The sequence below is a fragment of the Lutra lutra genome, chromosome 7 (genome assembly GCF_902655055.1).
Source record: "Lutra lutra chromosome 7, mLutLut1.2, whole genome shotgun sequence".
Lineage (NCBI taxonomy): Eukaryota > Metazoa > Chordata > Mammalia > Carnivora > Mustelidae > Lutra > Lutra lutra.
In genome coordinates, this window is record NC_062284.1 from 7,265,951 (window position 1) to 7,285,462 (window position 19,512).

The window sequence follows — 19,512 nt, forward strand, 5'->3', positions numbered from 1 at the left end:
ACCACAGCCTGCCCACTGAGCTCCGCGGCCTCTGAGGTCTTCTGGACGGAGGTGGCTGCGACCTCTTTGAATTAGTGATTCCGCCCTAGGTCAAGCTCACTCCAGGCCTGGAAGACCTCGCAGAAGTGCATCCCATACATATGGTATAATTATCGGTACAGAGGAAAATTCATGGAGCAGTAACTGAAACAGAACTCCTCGTTGTGTTTCGTCTGAGGAACCGGTTGTCCTGCGGGAAAGAGAAACTCTACGGATGATTTCCTCTGGCAGAGCCCAGAAGGGGGCTGTGTTGAAGGAAGAAGCTGGGGGAAGAGTCAGGATAGAAAGTCCCAGGAGCTCCGTGTGGTCTCCCAGAGACCGCTCCCCCTGGTGCCTGGCCCCCCCCACTGCTTTCTGTAGCTGCCTCTCCTCCCTGGAGATTAGGATGTGTTCCCACGGCCTGGGCTGTGCATCCCTCTCCCTCCTCCTCCCCTGCCAGGGTCCAGGCGTCTGAGCCCTGTGACCCAGACTCTGCCGGGCCAGCCAACCAGGCAGTAAAAGGAGATTGATGCCCTCTCCTCCTAGGAGAATCCATCACTTCTTGGCGTGCAGGTCAGATGGCTTCTCCAGAGGCAGCTCTGAGCAGCCCGTGTGGGCTAAAAATAAGCACAAAAAGAGGCCCAAGTAGACAAGAGGATGTCAGAAATGGGAATGGCTCACTCCAGCCGTCTCCCAGGGCCCAAGCAGCGCCCTTTCCTCCCACCCTGATCCCCTCCCCCCCACTCCTCCTCTGGGGCCTCTGGAAAGGAAGCTCCTTCCTTCTCCCTTGGGCTATAGAGTCCCAGGAGGAGTGGGGTAAGAGAAGTCAGACAAGGCTGGAAGAAGGGGAAGATGAAGGGTTGACTTTTCTGTGGACCGAATGGTCTTAGTGGCCACAAATTAGGGGAGGACAGAAGAAAGGCCATCCTGAGTACTAGAAGGAACTCGAGTGCGGGAGCCATGTGAAAGAGAGAAGCCTTCTTTGGCCATGCTCTGTGAACGTTGGAGAGTTAGCCCTGCCTCCCTTTTCTCATCTGTGAAAGGGGCACAATCACCCTCGGCTCTTGTGGTTATCATCAGAAGTGAATGTTGACCACGGGGTAGGACCGGCCACCAATGAACTTCCCTTTTCCCTGCTTCTCCCTGCTTAGGTTCAGGGATAAGCTGCTGCTCAGATGATGTTTTGGGGTCTACTCTCTTGTTGGTACACGGGGCTGTCCATACAGAAGTGACTCGCCTACATATTTGGCGCACACCCAGCCTCTCTCCCCATTTGCCGTGAGGAGCTCCTCATCCCCACGACTGGCGGGGTGTTCTCTCCTGGGGGAGGATTTATGCTCGAATGGAATCTATATTTATTTTCCATCCCTCCTGCTGCCCTTTCTAGATCTCGCTCCCCCTTTTGGAGACTAGGCTCAGGTATCGCTCTCAAAATACTTCTCCCCGAAGACAACTAGAGTGAGCCAGGCCTGTTTAATTCTGAGCTCCTGGGTGTTCCCGAGTCTCTGAAAAAGATCCCTTAGCAAATCTGGGGGAAGCTTCTCCTCCATGCTTGCGGAGAGCAGCAACGTTCCCAGGAACGTGGTCACCTGTGCCCCCACTAATGCATTCAAGGCCCATAGCCATTACCCCTCTCCTATGGCTGGGGTTCTGCTGCCGCCAGGCTCTCGAGTCCTGGGGTACGGAGGGAGGGTTGAGAAATGGCTCCCTGTTTGCTGCGTCCACTTGACTTGTCTGAACCTTTCCGGGCTTGTGATTCATGCTGCTGAGGGAGGGAGGGGAGCTGGTGGGCTCTAAGACACGGGCCAGCCCAGGCAGCTGAACAGAGCCCACTCTCCATGGAATTCCTCCATCCCGCTGTCCTCATTCTGCACTCATGGCAGCTGAGAGTAAGAAGAGCTCGGGGGGCTGATGAGGTCGCTCAGCCCAGAGTTGGACTAAGGGATCCAGGAATTTATATCCTGTTGCTTTCCCTTTGTGGGGATGTGTCTAGGACACAAGAAGGCGAGAGAGGCATGACCTTCATTCATCGCATGGCTGAGCCGTTGAGTCCCTGAGAGGGACCTTGACTTAGCCTTGGCCATGCAGCTAGGTGGGGGAGAGGGGCCCCTGGTCAGTCGAGGATTGTAGGCCTTCAGGTAGTGAGAAATGAATAAAACATCTGCGGGTGTGGGACTGTCCGTTAAGAGCTGGCTTATCCCTCCCCTGCGAATGCCATCCTGTTCCAGTGGGTCTCGAAGTGGGGTGCCCAGATCAGCACGGTCAGTATCACGTGGGAACCTGCTAGAAAAGCAAGTTCTCAGGCTCCAGCCTGGACCTAGTGAATGGGAAACTCTGGGAGAAAGGGCCCAGCAGTGTGTTTGAATGAGCCTCGTAGAAGATTCTGTCGCAGCTCAAGTGTGAGAACGACAGTGCCCTCTTACAGTGCCGAGGGATGCTGGTGTTGGGGTGCGTCTGGGACCAAAGGGGCCTTGTCCCCTTGTGGTTTGGCTACTCTGGTGTGGCCCGATGCTCTGGATTCCGGTCCCAACTCAGCCACCAGGTGCGGACTTCTGACTTGGCCCTGGCTTGCTTCCCTTTCTTGTAAAATAATATGCATAACGATGCAAAGACCAAAACACGCAGCCGTGTTAGAGGACTCGAGGAATTACAAACCTTCACGTAACCAGCGCACGTAGCAGGTGAGTAGAACTTGCGTGTCCTCCCACAGCCATTTTACAGACAAGGGAACCGAGTCCTAAGATGTTTTGTGAGGAGCCTGGACGATGCGGAAGGTCCAGGTCTGGTCCGGGTGCCTCCGACTTCTCACTCCTCCCCAGTCCCGGCACGTTCAGAGGTGTGGACTTGGCCTCTCACGGCTGCCTTCTCGGCCCGTCTGCGCTCCGCGGCCACACCAGGACGCTCACCTTGTAGGACCCCGTGCGTCATCGCTGGTCACCTGGGAACGATTAGGCAGCAAAGAGCAGACGGCCTCCCCTGAGTGGCCCTGACCTCCCATTTTTCTCTCAGCGGGAGACTCTCTGGCCTTCCCCTTCAAGGCCAACAAATCCCATTCCTCAGAGGCTAAGAAATAGTGACACGGGGTGTAAAGAAGAAAACCAAATTTTAATTTGCTTGTTGTGCAGACTGGGGCAGAGCCCTGCTGTGTACTCACATGGCTCGTGCCTCTGGGAGCCTACAGGTCCGTCTTGCTGGGGAGGAGAGAAAAATGGTCTGCAAACGCTTCCTCCCACAGATCCTCCCCAGCAGGTCATCTGGAACACGGTGGGGAGACCGTGAACTTTGACAGAAGCAAACAAACAAACAAAAAGATTTGGAGTCTATTCTGGAAGAAATTCCCAAGCCAACCCAAACACCAATCTGCACCCATCTGTTCCTGTCTCCTGTCTCCTCACTCACGGGGATGGTAGGCTTGCCACTCCCCCGTCTTCAGTTCTCAGTTTTTGACAAGGTCCTTTGAGGCAGGTTCCCCCCCCCACCCCCCACCCCACTGTCACGGCTCTTCCTAACATCCCCACGGGTGGGCAGTGGGCGCCTGCCTGTTGTGCAGTCATGGGAAGATCAGCGATCGGTCTCCATCCAGGCGTGCTCCTTTCATCACCAGCCCATGGCTCATACTAGCCCTCTGTAGTCTTCTTTCCTGGGGTCCCATCCTTGCTTTCTCCTGGCAGACGGACTTTAACAGGCTTGCTAAGCCAGCTGAGGCCGTGGCAACCCTTCTCTGCCTAGACCGTGTTTCCAGGGTGCTCTCTGGTCTTGGCTTTCACGATCTCATTGGTTTTTCAGAAGAGCGGGATTTGTCAAGCAGAGGCTTCCCCCAGATAATTTTAGCTCCCACGTCGCAGTCTCCACCACAAAGCAGACACCTTGCTAGGACTGATACAGCTGCTGCTGTGTAACGAGAGCCCGTGTGTGTCTGCAGGTGTGTGTGCGTCTTTCGATTGTCCCAGGCACTGGGCCGAAGCCTTCAAGCAGGCTTTCTCATTTAATTGTCATAACAATTCAGCAAGAAAGGCATGGCTGGATGTTAATCCCATTTTACAGATGAGGACATTGAGGCTCTGGGATGCAATCACTTTCCCAAGCTCAAAAAAACCAAGAAGGAGGTGGCGGGGCCCGGGATTCAAACCACACTATTGGAGGTGCAGTCCGTGGGCCCGGGACACTCGGGTGTCCCCACAGAGTTTGTTAGACCTGCAGACTCTCAGACCTCCCGAGTCAGAACCTGCAGGATGCCCAGGGCTTTCCTGCACCAGTGGCTGCTTAGACTGCCCTATATGTGCACGCTGTCTAGCAACCATAGCTGATTGTTCCAGAATCCTGTGCGTGAACCCGGTGGACTCTGTTTTCCAGCCGAGGCCACTGTAATGTAGACTGGTTAGGGGTGGGTTGGGACAGGGCTGAGACTGATTTGGTTCTGGGTCGGACTCCCCCCCGCCCCACGCCCATACAAGGCCAGTTATCAGGAGTGAGTTGGGTCCATGGCCAGGTCTGCCTCTCCATGCTGTGGGCACACAAGCGGCAACCCCCCTGTGGTGAGGACAGGTGCCTGGAACTGATGGGCTGCTCTCTCGTCTTCTGTCCCCTCCTACAGACGTGCAGCACATTAAGAGAAGGGACATCGTGCTGAAGCGGGAACTGGGCGAGGGAGCCTTTGGGAAGGTCTTCCTTGCCGAGTGCTACAACCTCAGCCCGACCAAGGACAAGATGCTCGTGGCTGTGAAGGTACATCCGGGAGGTCTGCGGGCTGCCAGGAAGGAGGGAGGCGGCTGGGGGCCGGGGAGCCAGCAGCAGAGGCTCACTCCGTCCCGGGTGTGAAAGGGTTCTGGTCGTTATGGGACGCAATCGGGCCCTTGCTCCGAGGTCAGTGAGGTGTCCTCTGGCTTTGGAAGGCTGGAGCTGCGTCCCTGAGCAGCCTGAGAATAAACTGGCTCAGCGCGCCTCCACAGACACGGGATGGTCCGGTGAGTGAGGATGTCTTTAAACGGCTTGGGCCAGGGAAGTGGAAAGATTTCTAATTTTGTCCCCCAAAGAGTCTGCACTTCCCTCAGACTTTTAATTTATAGGGTGACACGAATCCACTGGGCATTCCAGCATCCCTCGGGGGACTGGTAAATGAAATGGACATTTTTGTGCATTGAGCAGGAAATAGAATAATGGCCCCAAACCTTGGGAAATGTTTCTCGCTGAGCAGTCGGGCATTAAGGGACAGTACCCAGATTGGATGACACAGAAAAATGTGTTTCTGTTTTCATCCTTTGAAGAGGGTTTTCTTCTCTCCTTGAGTCTGGGAACCTGGAGGAGGTGAGTGCCCTGGGATTTTGCAACATTTGCTGCCCAGGAGATCCACCCAGCCTCTGGAGAAGACACTCATCTCCCCTGGAGAAGGGCTGAGAAATGGTGTTTTCTGCTTTTCTCGTCCTCTTCAGATTTGACTCCTTTGTGCAACTCCCTTCCTCTTGAGTTCGCTCTCATATTGGTGCAGGTAGTTGTGGACTTTCAGAGTACACATCCAAGTATAACCCAAAGTTAGGTTTTCCCAAAATTGTGGTTTTAAGTTGATTGGCAAGATTTTTTTTGCAATGGGGGAGACAGAGCAGACCTCACAGCCTCTGTTCTAAAGATGTTTGCTGTTGGCTTGGGGGACAAGAGATTACTTAGGGAGGGAGGAGAGCGGGACAAGAGCATAATTTGGACATATGGGTCCTGTAAACCTGGCATTCAAATCACATGATTCTGGGGCACCTGGGTGGCTCAGTGGGTTAAGCCTCTGCCTTCGGCTCAGGTCATGATCTCAGGGTCCTGGGATCGAGCCCTGCATGGGGCTCTCTGCTCAGCAGGGAACCTGCTTCCCCTTCTCTCTGCCTGCCTCTCTGCCTACTTGTGATCTCTCTTTCTGTCAGATAAATAAATAATACTAAAAAAAAAAAGTCACATGATTCATATTTTTAAATCGTTGATGCCCTTTTGACATAATCATCTGACAGAGAATACTCTTGTTCACAAGATCTCAGAGAGTCTCCTCCGATAGCCAGATAGCTGTTGGGAGAATGAGAGAGGGGTCCAGTTAACTCATCATCAGAAAAATGCATATTGAACCATAATGAGATACCAGTGAATGCCGAGCAGAATGGCTGAACGGTGGTGATCATAGCAAGTGCTGACAAAAATAGGGCACGGCTCCTATGCACCTCCTGTGTACCTCCTGTGCCGGTGGGAAGGTGAAGTGGTATACGCATTCTGAAAACCAGTTTGGTTTTCTAGAACATCAAACTGTGTGACCTAGCACTTCTACTTCTAGACCTATATCCACTAGGTATTTGTCTTTGTTTCTATCATCTATCCATCCATCTATCCATCCATCCATCCCACCATCCACCTACCCACCCACCCACCTTTATTTCCTTCTATTTTCCTCCCTCCTTCCCTCCCTCCCTCCCATCCTTCCTTCCTTCCTTTCTATTACCTAGCTAGCTAGCTAGCTATCTAGAGATATGTCTAATAATGTTTAGAAAGCATTATTTACAACAGCCAAAAACTGGAAACAGCCCCAAGGGTCCATCGGTAGCTGCATGGATAAATAAAGGTGGTATGCTCATACAATAAGAAACTATTCAACTAAGAAAATGAGTGATCTGTAGCTATATGTAATAATAAACAATCTCAAAAACAGCATGGTGAATGAAAAAGGACAGATCTAGAAATATATATATACATATATATCTCTCTCATCACCATCATATATATGATGTTATATATAATATATTATATATAAAATAATATAATTATATTGACTATAATTATATTATAATTATTAATATATTAATTAATATATAATTATAATTATATAAGGTTATATATATGATCCCACTTATTTCAGGTTTAAAAAACAGGTAAAACTGAACTCTAGTGGTTAGGGATTTATACTTAGGTAGTAAAAACTGTTTTCCAAAAGCAAGCCCGTGACCTCTATAAGTCAATGTAGTAGTTACCTTTGTGGGGAGAGAGAGAATATTGGAAGAGTGGGGTATGGGAGGTTGACAGTGTTTTATTTTCTCCTTACACTGAGGATATACTAATGTTAGTTTGTAATGGTTCAGTGTGCTGTAAAAGATTTTTCTTTCAATGATTGATCATGTTCTTAAAAATATGCTTAATTTACTCATCCCATAAATATTTATTGAGCACTTACGATGTGCCTGGCACCGAGTGAGGCACTAGGGGTGGAGGAGACAAGGGGACACATAGGCCCATGTAGCTCCCATTTCAGGATCCTAGAACATGAGAGCCCAGAAGGGATAGGTGAGGAGGAGGAGGGTGGTGTTCAGGATGATAACAACAGCATCTAATGGGAAGCACCAATTATGGCCCCACTGTCAGTAATGTGTGTGGGTTAATATTTTGCCCTCTCAAGCCACCCTAAGTGTCAGGCACCATCACTATCCCCATTTTCAAGAAGCGGACACTGAGGCACAGAAAGAAAGGTCAGGGAATTTGCCCAAGGTCCTGCAGTGAATCAGTGGTGGGAGCACCTAAGATCCAGGCAGCCCCTCTCCTTCACAGAGGAGGGGAGGAGCCCCTCGTCACTGCCTTTCCCTCTGTCTCACCAGGCTGTGACCTGGGTGAATCTCAGCATCACTTTGAGTCATGAATTCTTCTTGTGGTTTTATCTAGTGTAGGGTTTGTCCTGTCTGTGGAGGCTTTTGTTTTAACTTCCATGAACCGTATAATCTAATTCCAAGCTATCTAATTAGTTCATGGTTTTTTGGTTATCTTAATTTTATTTCTCCCTGTTTTGGCTGCATACCATCTTGTTGGTTTTTTGGTTTTTGTTTTGCTTTGTTTTTAGTAATTATTTCTTTACTGTCTTTGAACAATTTTACTTATTTTAACATCTCTATCAGCCTGTTCCTATAGAATTAACTTGATTCATGTTGTGGTTGTTGATAATTTGAAACATTTGGATCTAACCTTCTCTTTCTTCCAGTATGTCTGAACTGCAACTCTGGAGTTCCTTTTCATTTGGAGAGTTGTTTTGTTTTTGTTTTGGGTGTTCATGATTTCTAGTTTCAGTTAGTTTACCTTGGAACAGATACTGAAAATATTTGTGAGACAATCTGAGTGCAGAATCTCAGATTTTTAGTATTTTCCCAATTTCTTAAAAAATGGGTTTTTCTCTTAACACTTCTTAACCACTGACCTTTAGCAGGTCTTTCCAGAGTCTTTATCTGCATTGGGCTCCCTGCTTGGTGGGAAGCCTGCTTCTCCCTCTCCCACTCCCCCTGCTTGTGTTCCCTCTCTCGCTGTGTCTCTCTCTGTCAAATAAATAAAATCCTTAAAAAAAATTAAAAAATAAAGGCTTCACCTTAAGTTCCATAAAAATAGGCAACTTGGAGTACCTGGGTGTCTCAGTCATTAAGCGTCTGCCTTTGGCTTAGGTCATGATCTCAGGTTTCTGGAATCCAGTCCCGTGTGGGGCTCCCTTCTCAGTAGGGAGTCTGCTTCTCCCTCTCCCTCTGCTGCTCCCTCTGCTTGTGCTCTCTTGCTCCCTCTGTCACATTAAAAAAAAAAAAAACATTTTTAAAAAAATATGTTTTTTGGGTTTTTTTTGAGGGAGAAAACGCAAGTGAGTACATATGATGGGGGAGGGGCAGAGGGAGAGGGACAGAGAGAATCTTAAGCAAACTCCTCACTGAGCACAGAGTCCAAGTTAGGGCTTGACTTCATGACCCCAAGATCATGACCTGAGCTGAAATCAAGAATCAGATTCTTAACTGAGTGAGCTACCAAGACCGTCCCCAAAATTACTCAGATCTTTTTTAAAAAAAAAAAGAAAGAAAACCAGCCAACTCTTTGTACTCATATTTCATTGGTTTCTGTGATGTTTCATTACATTAAGCAATGACATTAACAGATGGATCATAAATGATTTTGGGAAACAATCACAGCTGACCCTTGGCAAGCTCCCCTCTGGGACAAAGATATCTGTCTGGTTATCCAACTAGCAGTGAATATTCAAGGCATAATGGGTTTCAGTCAGGGTGTTCCTGAGAGGTAACAGATAGTACCAATTAATTTGGCCAGTCATGTGGATATAACTTAGTGGAGAGGTTTTTTCTGGCCGAAAGAACCCATGTGCAAAGGGCCTGAGGCAGGTAAAAGTTTGGTGGGTACCAAGGACAGAAAGACCAATGAGACCAAAGTATAGTGAGTGAGGGAGAGGAAGGGCACAGAAGAAAGAAGGTAGAGAGAGATGGGGAGACCTGACATTTAGAGCCCATGACTGTGTTAAGGGGTTTGGACTTTATCCTAAAAGCAATGAGAAACCAATGGCCAGTTGCATGCCAGGAAGCCAGATGAGAGAAGGGCACCTGTGCTTGTGATAACTTATCCAGCTTCCTCTCTCATAAGATCATTTGTGAGTGTCAACAAAGAGAAGTGACAGTGGATTTTGAGAGAAAAGGAGAGAGATGATTTTTATACTTAAAAAGTGTAGATTGATGTGTGTGTGTGTGTGTGTGTGTGTGTGTTTGAATATATAAAAGTTTGAACATTTAGGAATGTGTGTCTCTCTGCACATATTAAATGAGTATCAGTATACTAATGAAATCTGAAACCAAACACTTTTTTTTTTTTTTTCTTTGAGAGAGAGAGAGAGAGGAAGCAGGGGTGGAGCAGAGGGGGAGGGAGAGAGAGAACCTTATGCAGGCTCATGCTCAGGGTGAAGTCCATTGAGGGGCTTGATCTCACGACCCTGAGATCATGACCTGAGCTGAAATCAGGAGTCGGTGCTGAGCCACCCAGGCGCCCCAAGAAATTCAAATGTTCTTGCCATCTGGACTGCTTCCCTTCTATCTAACCAAATGGACCCATGGAAAACCAGGGCTGGGGTGGGCATGAGATATGATCCACATGGAGGGGAAGATCAAAGCACAATTGTCCTCAAACTCTGGGGGAAAAGAAAGGAGATGAGGCACAGGGTAAATTCCAGACCTCTGATCTATGGATACTGCTCAGAGGACCGAGGGGAGCCTCCTTGGTTTCAGAGACCCTCTGGTGAGACCTGGCTCCCTACAATGACAGTTGGCAGCCATGCTGAGCCCCGGTTCTGCCCCTGGTGTGCTCCTGGTGCCCCCGACTGGCGATCCACTTTGAAGTTTCCCAGCCCTGAAGAAGGGGTTGAGTGTGGACTCCACGGAGAAGGGCGGGAGAGCCACTGAGCTGATTTTCCTCCTCATTAGTCTCCTCCTGTCATCTCTGTCCCAGTTGCATCAGTCCCTGGGAATTGGGGCCACCTGCAGCCCTGGACCCCTGATGCCACACTGACCCTTTGCCAATTACATGGAAACCTCAAGTTGGACCCGGGAGCTGGAAAACCCAGGGTGAAGGCAGAGAGAGAGCTGGCAGTGGACAAGGGCTGTGGAGAGACTGGGGGACAGCTGTTGCTTTGTGCCCATCTCCCAAATGAGAAACCCCTATCTGCCTGGCAGTGTGGAGTGCCAGGCTTGGGGACACTGCCTGGCACTGCCCGAGAACTGAGAACAAAAATCCCATGACTGCCATCGGCATCCAGACGGTGCGAGAGAGAATGATTTACAGAGATGGAGAGAGGCCATTTGGCTGGCCCCAAATTTGATCTACTTTTCCCTCCCATAAATCCAGCATTCCCATAAATCTTAGTAGTGTCCTATCCCACCCATGCTGGGTTCCTCTTCCCCATCCCCCCTTATTCTTCATGGAAAAGTAAATCACAGGCAGTCATCTTCTACCCACGGCCCAGGCCACACTCCCAGGCTCAGGAGTTGGGTCAACCCTCTCACCATGACTCTACCTTCTTCCATGCATAGCAAGAAGCCTTGGCAAATATCATTGCTCTGGCTAGACGTGGACCCACAGTGGCGTGCTCCTTTCTTAGCAGCTTCCCTGAGAAGGCAGCCAGAGCCGATGTGCGGAACCCATGAGATCAGAGCCGCAAAGTCAGCCACGGGCTGGATTGCCCACCGCCTTTCTGGTCTTAGTCAGCCCTACCTGCTCAGCATCCTCGTTGGGCCCGGCCCCTCTGCCAGCAGCAGTGTGTCCTGCCTGGTGGCCCTGTCTTCTGCCCTTTCACATCTGTGCCCCCCATTCCCTATGGGGACAAGCCTAGTGGCCGATTCATCTGGTAAATTAATTCAAGCCGATATGCTGGCCGGGAAAGTGTCCCCAGGCTCCAGATCCAAGCTGTGGCTCCTTGCATGGTCTTTGGCAAGTCAGTCCCCCATTCTGGACCTCGGCTTCCTCACCTGTGAGGTGGGAAAGCTGCATTAGATAAATCCCAACATTTCTTTCAACAGTAGAAACATTTCATCAAACACATTTTCGGTGAAAGCTCCAGAGTTTGAGAAGAGTGACAAGTGGTGCTGGTCGAAGGTGGAGTGGATTTGATTTCTGGCTAAGAGACCATGGCCCTAGAGGCATTGGCACGGACCCCGGGGGTCCCAGAGATGGCTGAGGTCCGGTTTAATGGTACGCTTCTGTCATTTGTGATGTGCGAATGCGTGCTGCCTCCCAGATGGGGCTGGGCCTCAGTTTCTCCAGCTCCGGAAGTGAGCAGGTGGAAGGAAGCTGGTGATATTTAAGGTCCTTTTCATGCTCAAAGGGCATCATCTGTAATGTGTGCTGATGACTGATGGAGGTCTGATGGGCCTTACCAGATAGGATTTTTGCCAATGCACAACCCTGCAGGCAAGGTAGCCCTGTGGATTCCAGTTAATGGGCATGGCCAAGGCAACCGAAAGACCCCTGGCTGGCCTTGGCCTTTCAGAAGTAACATGATCTACAGGGAACGTCGGTCTGCCTCAATCACCAAAAAGACCAGATGTTTGGCAGAAAGGATGCAAACCAATCCCATGCCTGTCTAGATGTTCACGAATCTGAAAATAGCCGTGCAAACTTCATACTCCCTCCCTCATGGCCTGGTGTTGTGTCTGGTGAGGGGACGAAACTCTGTTGGTGGGAGCAAGTGGCTGTTTGGCCCCGTTTGCCTTCTGAGCTCGCAGGGAAGGGAGGGAAGCCTGAAATGTGTGCGCACCCCTGCCCAGACTCCTCCTGCAGGAAGAGAGCCTCCCCCCACCGCCATTACTGCTCATCCTCCTTGTGGCCAGCCCAGCTGCATCCCTGTGGCTCAGAGGGGCTCTGAACCTTCTACTTCGGTCTCACTGTCCCCTTCTGGTGCTCGAGCACCCGCACTCACACCTGACACCCCTCCTGACTTGTGCTCTTCTATTTGTCTTCCTGGACCCCAGTCTGAGGTCTTCCATTCCCCCTGGGCTCTCCCACCCCACAGGGGCTATGCTGTGGCGTTTTAGTGACCGTGAGATGCCCACCTGCCCATCCTGCCCTGGGACTTTGCAAGACTTGACCCCATCCTGGTTCTGGGTGGATCCTGAAGCTGCTGCTGGTTCACTGCCATTCCCACAGCTGCAGTCACCACCACCGCCCCCCCAATCCTAGCGCCTCCTTCAGTTTCCCACTAGGAGGACACAGATGCCTTCTAGAAGCCAGCATGTGGATGTTTCTCTGCAAACATACACTCCTTCACAATCTAAAATCAGGGAATAGAAAAGGCAAGGAGGCTGTATTGTGCCTGGTTTCTGGTAGGCTCTGGGCATAGGCTAATTTACAAAGTTAAACCAATGGGATGGCGGTTTTTCTACTGTTAGTTTTAGCTGCGGGACCATTTCTTCAAGAAGAGCTTAGGGGAAGGGGCCTTGGTCAGGCCTTCCACATGCACAGCCTCCTGCTCCCTCCACCATGCACACAAACTCTCCGGGAGCAAAGGGCTCTGAGATGACCATGTACGGAGATCACTGACCAGTGGATGGGAGGTGCGGTCAGGAAGTCGGCTTCTGTTTCTGCAAAGATGAACGACTGAGGAAGGAAGGAATCGGGCCTGGCTGTTGTGATGTCACCTCATGGCCTTTAAACACTGATCGCAATCTGACTGGTTGGGAACCAACAGTCTTTATCATGGGCAAGTTTCTTCCCAGGAGGGGAGCAGACAGACCCTTGCCTTTGGGTTGCTAAAACCCATGTCCTGCATTGTTTCCAGGCCCTGAAGGATCCCACCCTGGCTGCCCGGAAGGATTTCCAGAGGGAGGCTGAGCTGCTCACCAACCTGCAGCATGAACACATTGTCAAGTTCTACGGAGTGTGTGGTGATGGGGACCCGCTCATCATGGTCTTTGAGTACATGAAGCATGGAGACCTGAACAAGTTCCTTAGGTAAGCAAGGACTGCTGCCCCCACCCCTAACCCCACAGCCAGTCCCCCCTGAAACCCTACAGTTTCCCTGGAGCCAGAAGTCACACGGACCCTCTGAACACTAAGTCTAGGGATTAGAAATGAGAAGCAAACTTTCCATCTTTCCTATCAGTTCCCGAGCAACGAGCTTCTGCTGGCCTTTGTCACTGATTTCTAGGGGGAAATACTAAGGATGCTATGACAAGGGAGTATTTTCTTCCTGACCACAAGGTGAACAGACCATAAGAGCAGGGTCTGGAAGAATCTAAGGAGGGAGCCCAGAGGGCCTGGCACCCTGTAACTCAACTCCGAGACTCTAGAGCCCCCTTTTCTCTTGGCGATCTGAATGGTGGTCTCTCTTGGTGCCTTATGTTTCTAAGTGTTGCAAAATGGAGCTAAGGTCTGCTGGAAACCTTTGTGCTGGAGACTTTTCTTAGGATGAATAAGGAAGTACACATTTGCAAGTTCATCAGAAGACAGAGATGGTTGAGAAAGAAGAGCAGATTTTCTTCGGATAAATTTATAACCATGCTGTCCACTGCTGTAGCTACCTATGGATATTTGAATTTAAATGTACATGACTTAAATCAAATTTAAAAATTCAGTTCCTTGGTCACACTAGCCGCATTTCAAGTACTGAGTAGTCCCCTGGGGCTAGTGGCTACAATATTGGGCAGTGTGGCGTAGAATATTTCCATCAATAAAAAGTTCATTTGGATAGCACTGTTCTAGAAAGATTAGATATGTTGTAAGGGGGTTTCCCCAAACCTGGCTCAAGGTCAACCTAGGTTTCGAGATGCTCTTGATGGAGCTAGTAAGAGACTGAAACCTCAGCCAGAAGGTTCTGGATGGAGTGGCAGGGCAGGGGGGCAGACAGCTTTCCCCAGGGAAGATAGCTTCTCACCACTAGAGCAGAGTTCACACTTTCTGCCTCCTGCATCTGCCACTTCCAAGTAGTGCCCAGATGTGGAGGGGGTGGCTGTGTGTGAGGTGTGTGGAGTTCAGGTCCTGGAAAGCAGATGGATCAATCAGGACCTTGACATTTAGGGTTCCTTTGATATCCATGCATCCCATCACTGATAATGGCATCTTCAGAGCTCCCATGGAGGCAATGGAACATGCTAGCCCATTGGCCAAAACTTGGGGAGCATTTCCTTCAAGTGAGACATTGACTCAAATGCCGTGGTTTTGAGGGGGCCTAGAAAGGGCTGGTGGCAGATAATGAACTCTTCTTATGAGCTGGGTTTCCAAAAATGGCCCCCGAAGAATGGAAAATATCCGTAGGATGTTTTGAACCCCCTGAACTTGGGTTTTCACAATGAAATTTATTCCTTTCTTGGAGAATTCAGTCCTTCTCATCAGACAGACTTGGGTTCACGTCCTGAATTTGTCACGTCTCAGTGATGTAACCTGGAGCAAGTTATTAAACTGTAATTCTCTTCTCTAGAAAACAAGACTAATAATAACTGCTCCACAGGTTTCCTACTATGAGTACTAAGTGATTATATTTGTCTAATACCTAAATGACTTTTCCATGTAGCTGGGTATTCAGTCGATAATAGCTACTATTAAATTATTACAATTAGTATTTTATCAGGACTGTGAACCAGGGACAGTTACTAGTACAGGCAATGCCCTTTCTCAGTATTCAAGATCTTTGTGCTGTGTTTGCTTCCCCCTGGGACGGTCTGAGGGATGTGCTCCATTTCCCAGGAATCCCACACCATAGATCAGCAGTGCCTTTAGCCCCAAGTGCCACAGACAGGCCTGCAGAGAGCTCTGGGTGCCACTGTCATGCTCAATATAAGGGAAGATGGAGGAGGAGAGTAGAGAAGCTCGTTGGTGGCTTTTAGGGGCAGGTGGTAGTGTCCTCTCCTGGTCAACCCGAGCCCGGGCTTTCCTGCTGATGCTCCTTCCTTGCGGGCGGACGCGGTAGCTCTCCTTTGGAGGATGAAGTAGGCAGAACCCAGAGGAGACAATAAAATGAATGTGTTCATATTTAACGACTCCTTTCAGTGGAAATTGGAGAAGCAGTAAAACAGGCCAAGGCCTCGCTGTACACCAGGGCTCCTTGGTCCACAACTTCATAAATAAGGGCTCTGGGTGTGGTTACGGCTCATTGGGCTTTCTGGAGAAAAGAGTGAATACTAAAAGTGACCGATATGACAAGGCAAAGCGTTAGGATAACAAATCTGGGGCCTTGATTTGGGATGAAGGGGAAACTGGGGCTTCGCAAGGCCTTAGCTTCCCAGATCCGAAGGGTCTCTCCACCGGGCCCTGCTACTAACAAAAGTTATACAGTCCTAAGCAGTGTGGTGGGCAGGGTAGGAATGTGAACTCAAGGCTCCTGCTACCTACAGCGCGGACTGCCCCCCCCCCCACCCCGGACAGGTGCCAGCATCTGCACCTGGGAATTTGTCAGAAATACAAATGATCTAGCTCACGCAGCCAATCAGAATCAGGGGGCGGGGCCGAGGAATCTGTTCAGCCCAGTTGCTGATGTTCCTTAGATTTTAATGCTTTCTAGAGCCACAGGTCTGGTTTCAGTTGGCCTCCGGATTACCCATTGGGCCATTGCAGCACTCCTGTGACTTTGGCCATGTGATCTGATCATTTTATGCCTCCGTTTCTTTAACTCAAAATTGGAGTGGGAGAATTAAGTGAATTAATAGATTGGAGATCTTGGGGGCGCTTGGGTGGCTCAGCGGGTTAAAGCCTCTGCCTTCTGCTCAGGTCATGATCCCAGGGTCCTGGGATCGAGCCCTACATGGGGCTCTCTGCTCAGTGGGGAGCCTGTTTCTCTTCCTCTCTCTCTGCCTGTCTCTCTGCCTACTTGTGATCTCTGTCTGTCAAATAAATAAATAAAATCTAAAAAAAAAATAGATTGGAGATCTTTAGAGCAGGGTTTGGAACAGTAGGAACTCCGGAAGAGTTAATTGTTTTATTAACGATTCTATAGTGGATATCTAGAGCTGGGGAAACCGCTTCAGAGCCTTAAGATATTTAAAAGAGTGGGTTTGTTTCCTGGTACATTAGACTATATCTGCATCATTTTAGTTGGGAATCTGGTTGTGGTGTTGTGCCCATAGGCACCCTCACATAATGTAATGTTGGATAGATAGAAATAGGCAATAAGTTGGCTAAGAGAGATTTTATGCATTTCTGTGATGTACTCCAGGGAGCAGGGAATCAAGAAGGCTGTTCCCCTTGATCTCCTGAATTCCCCCTATCCCTTGTCTTCTCTCCCACCCTTCACAGGGCCCATGGGCCAGATGCTATGATCCTTGTGGATGGGCAGCCACGCCAGGCGAAAGGTGAGCTGGGGCTCTCCCAAATGCTCCACATCGCCAGTCAGATCGCCTCAGGCATGGTGTACCTGGCCTCCCAGCACTTCGTACACCGGGACCTGGCCACCAGGAACTGCCTGGTTGGAGCCAATCTGCTGGTGAAGATCGGGGACTTCGGCATGTCCAGAGATGTCTACAGCACTGATTACTACAGGGTAAGGTGGCTTTTCCAGCTGCAGGACTCAGCAGCAGAGCTAACACCTTGCTCACATGTCTTTGTCATTGTCCATTAACCCTGTCACTCCAGAGAACACACATATGCACCCATGCCCAGACATACACGTGATGGTTATCCTTTGGCCACTCCTACATCTTGACATACCTGTTTATTATTCTCTCGATAGCTCATGCCTCCTTTCCTCTTGGACATTCAGCTTGCCAGTATTCTTACATTGCAAGGGCATATGCATTTTGTTCTTACATCAATACTCATTCTTCCTGCAAACAAACTCATACATACATGCGTATGCCCAAACGCACGAATAGTCAAGCTCAACTTGGTGCTATGTTTTAACACCTTCCAACTCAGTCCCTGATCCAGCCCTGCCCACAACACATTTTGTTCTCTCAAATCATCTGGTGACCGTGTAGGCTTATCTTGTCTTCAAAGGTAGAGCTTGATGGGAAGCCAGAACTCACAGTAAAGTAACAGAAATCATTAATGTCCTGCTGAGCCGAATCACCTGAATGATGTAGGAAAGATGAAACAAGAAAGCATGTTCTTGTTGCCAACTTTGGAGAGAGTTGGAGGTTGGTCTTAGAAAAAGCTTTCTGATTGTGATAGGAGGCATCACATTCAATTTTACTTCTATACGGTGGCCCACTTTACATTAAGACGTGTTTTACTTTGCTCCCAGGATTGTTTGTTCCCTTAGTCTTTGGCAGACCCGTTCCAGTGGATTATTGAGTGGTTTTGACAGTGTTATTATTGCCAGGGAAAAGACAAGTGGGCATGAGTGTTGTTTGCTGCAAAAGAGGAAAATATGGGAGCAGCTAAAAATACAGAGATGGCATTACCTTTGCAAACTGATTGGAAGGCACATGCCTCAAGAAATATGTAATATTTACCTCGGGGACATTGAATGGGTGAGGAGTTTGGGTAGGTGGTATAAGAAGAGGGTGGAGCAGAGTTCTGGAGGTCAAGAAGCATGGAAGTCATTGGTTTTGTCTTCTTCATAGGGAATGAATGATCATATTGTGAGTCAAAGAGCCCAGATACCATCGTCCTGTTGGCTTAAGCATGGTGGATTAAGATGCTGGGAGTTTGGGGTTAGAATGTGCAGATCTCTTCTGTCTGGATGCTCCTGGTGGCATTGCCTAAACAACGTTGCCCAGACATTAGAACTGGTCACTCAAGACAGTTCATTTTAGCCATAGCCTGAAGAAAAATGAAATATTTGAGAAATGCCCATTTGTGGCTAGAAAATGATTTGTGCATGGTACAACCAAAGGATGGCAGATGATATACTATCATGAGGGAATATGATGCCAAGTAGACTGAACAGCAGGAAAGGTAGTATGTCCGAGCAAGCTAGGCAGTTGTTCAAGCCACCTACCCTGTCCAATATCCCAGATACGGAAAAGGCAGCACAATGCAGCAGTCACCACAGATGGATGGCCAGGGCAGACCTGCCAGGAAACATCAATGCAGAGTCTTTCTGTAGCATCTAGACTAATTTTGTCACTCATTTCCAAGAGAGGCATTGGTGTGGTTACTAGGGGCCTGCAGGCTGTAGATTTTTTAAGTCTAGCTGGAGTTGGCACCCTTTAATTGCCTTTGTGCCCTCCATAATGGGGTTTGCTGGCCTTTCCCGCTGAGCTCAGATTTATGTTGGTGTTAATAAAAACAAGGAAGGGATTATCATTTTTCTGTGTGTGGCAGATATGTGATTATGCCAATCTGTTCTCCATTGGCTTTACCACGGTCTTGGGAAGCAGTGTCTGGCCACAATGTGTGCACACTCAGCTCTCAAACTTACTTCATGGAGTGCCCTTCATGTTTCTTGATTCTGACTCAAAGAGTCAAAAAATCACATCTACCAGTTATCCAGTGATACTGCTTTGCTCTGGCTTTAACAGCTGGGAACGGATGCCCTTTACTCCCGGGACAGCAACAAGGGGGTGAATCCATCTTGTTTCTGTGGGCACCAGGGCTGATTGGAACTTGAGGAAGGGAGGGCAACGTGGAAATGGTCCACTGTTCAGGTATCTGCAATTCCTTTTTCATGAGTTCTATGCCGGGTGTAAGAGGAGGCCAACTGGCTTGAAAATGTGTGTCTTTGGTCCCAAGGAATATGAAATAAAAAAGAGCTATTGTAGTAAAAACAGTGGAAAACTTCCTATCCCACTGATGGTGGGTAGATATTGTACTTTCCATGTTCCAAGGGTAGCGTGTGTCATATCCTCATGTTCAGTTGCTCATGATGTCCTAATGTATGCACAGCTCCCCCACCCTCCCCCTCTGCAAAACAAAGGGCAGAAGGAGGTTTGCCAGAGGTCACATCAGTAATGAACTCCAAAGTCTTGTTATCCACATTGGAAGACATCAGAGTGACAAAGCCATTCTGCATCAGGACCTAATCTTACCTCACACCACCATTAGCGGCCTGGGGACCCCCAAAGCACTTCCCCTAACCTCTCTTTAGTTTTCCCATTTAAAAAATGAGGACAAACACAGTCTCTTGGCAGAGTTATCTTGATGTTAAACAAGTTACTTTGTGTAAAGAGCCTGGAATACGTTGCTTTGCTCGGTAAACTGTGGTTTCCTTCATACCCAAGGTAGGAGAACCACAGGGATAATAAGATTTCCAGATGTCATTCTTGGGTCAGGGAGAAGGACCTCCTGATCACTGGAAGATAAACTGGG

The 19,512-nt window shown here is 49.1% G+C and overlaps 1 protein-coding gene across 4 annotated transcripts in view; it reads left to right on the top strand.

Annotated features, from left to right (window-relative positions):
* Nucleotides 1-19,512, top strand: part of NTRK3 (neurotrophic receptor tyrosine kinase 3) — a 372,106-nt gene that overhangs the window by 306,745 nt on the left and 45,849 nt on the right. For all 4 annotated transcript variants that reach the window (XM_047737526.1, XM_047737521.1, XM_047737523.1 and 1 more), the window contains 3 exons: nucleotides 4,613-4,743; nucleotides 13,109-13,281; nucleotides 16,558-16,801. In XM_047737526.1, the coding sequence (XP_047593482.1) occupies nucleotides 4,613-4,743; nucleotides 13,109-13,281; nucleotides 16,558-16,801 (548 nt within the window). The remainder of the gene's footprint in view (nucleotides 1-4,612; nucleotides 4,744-13,108; nucleotides 13,282-16,557; nucleotides 16,802-19,512) is intronic.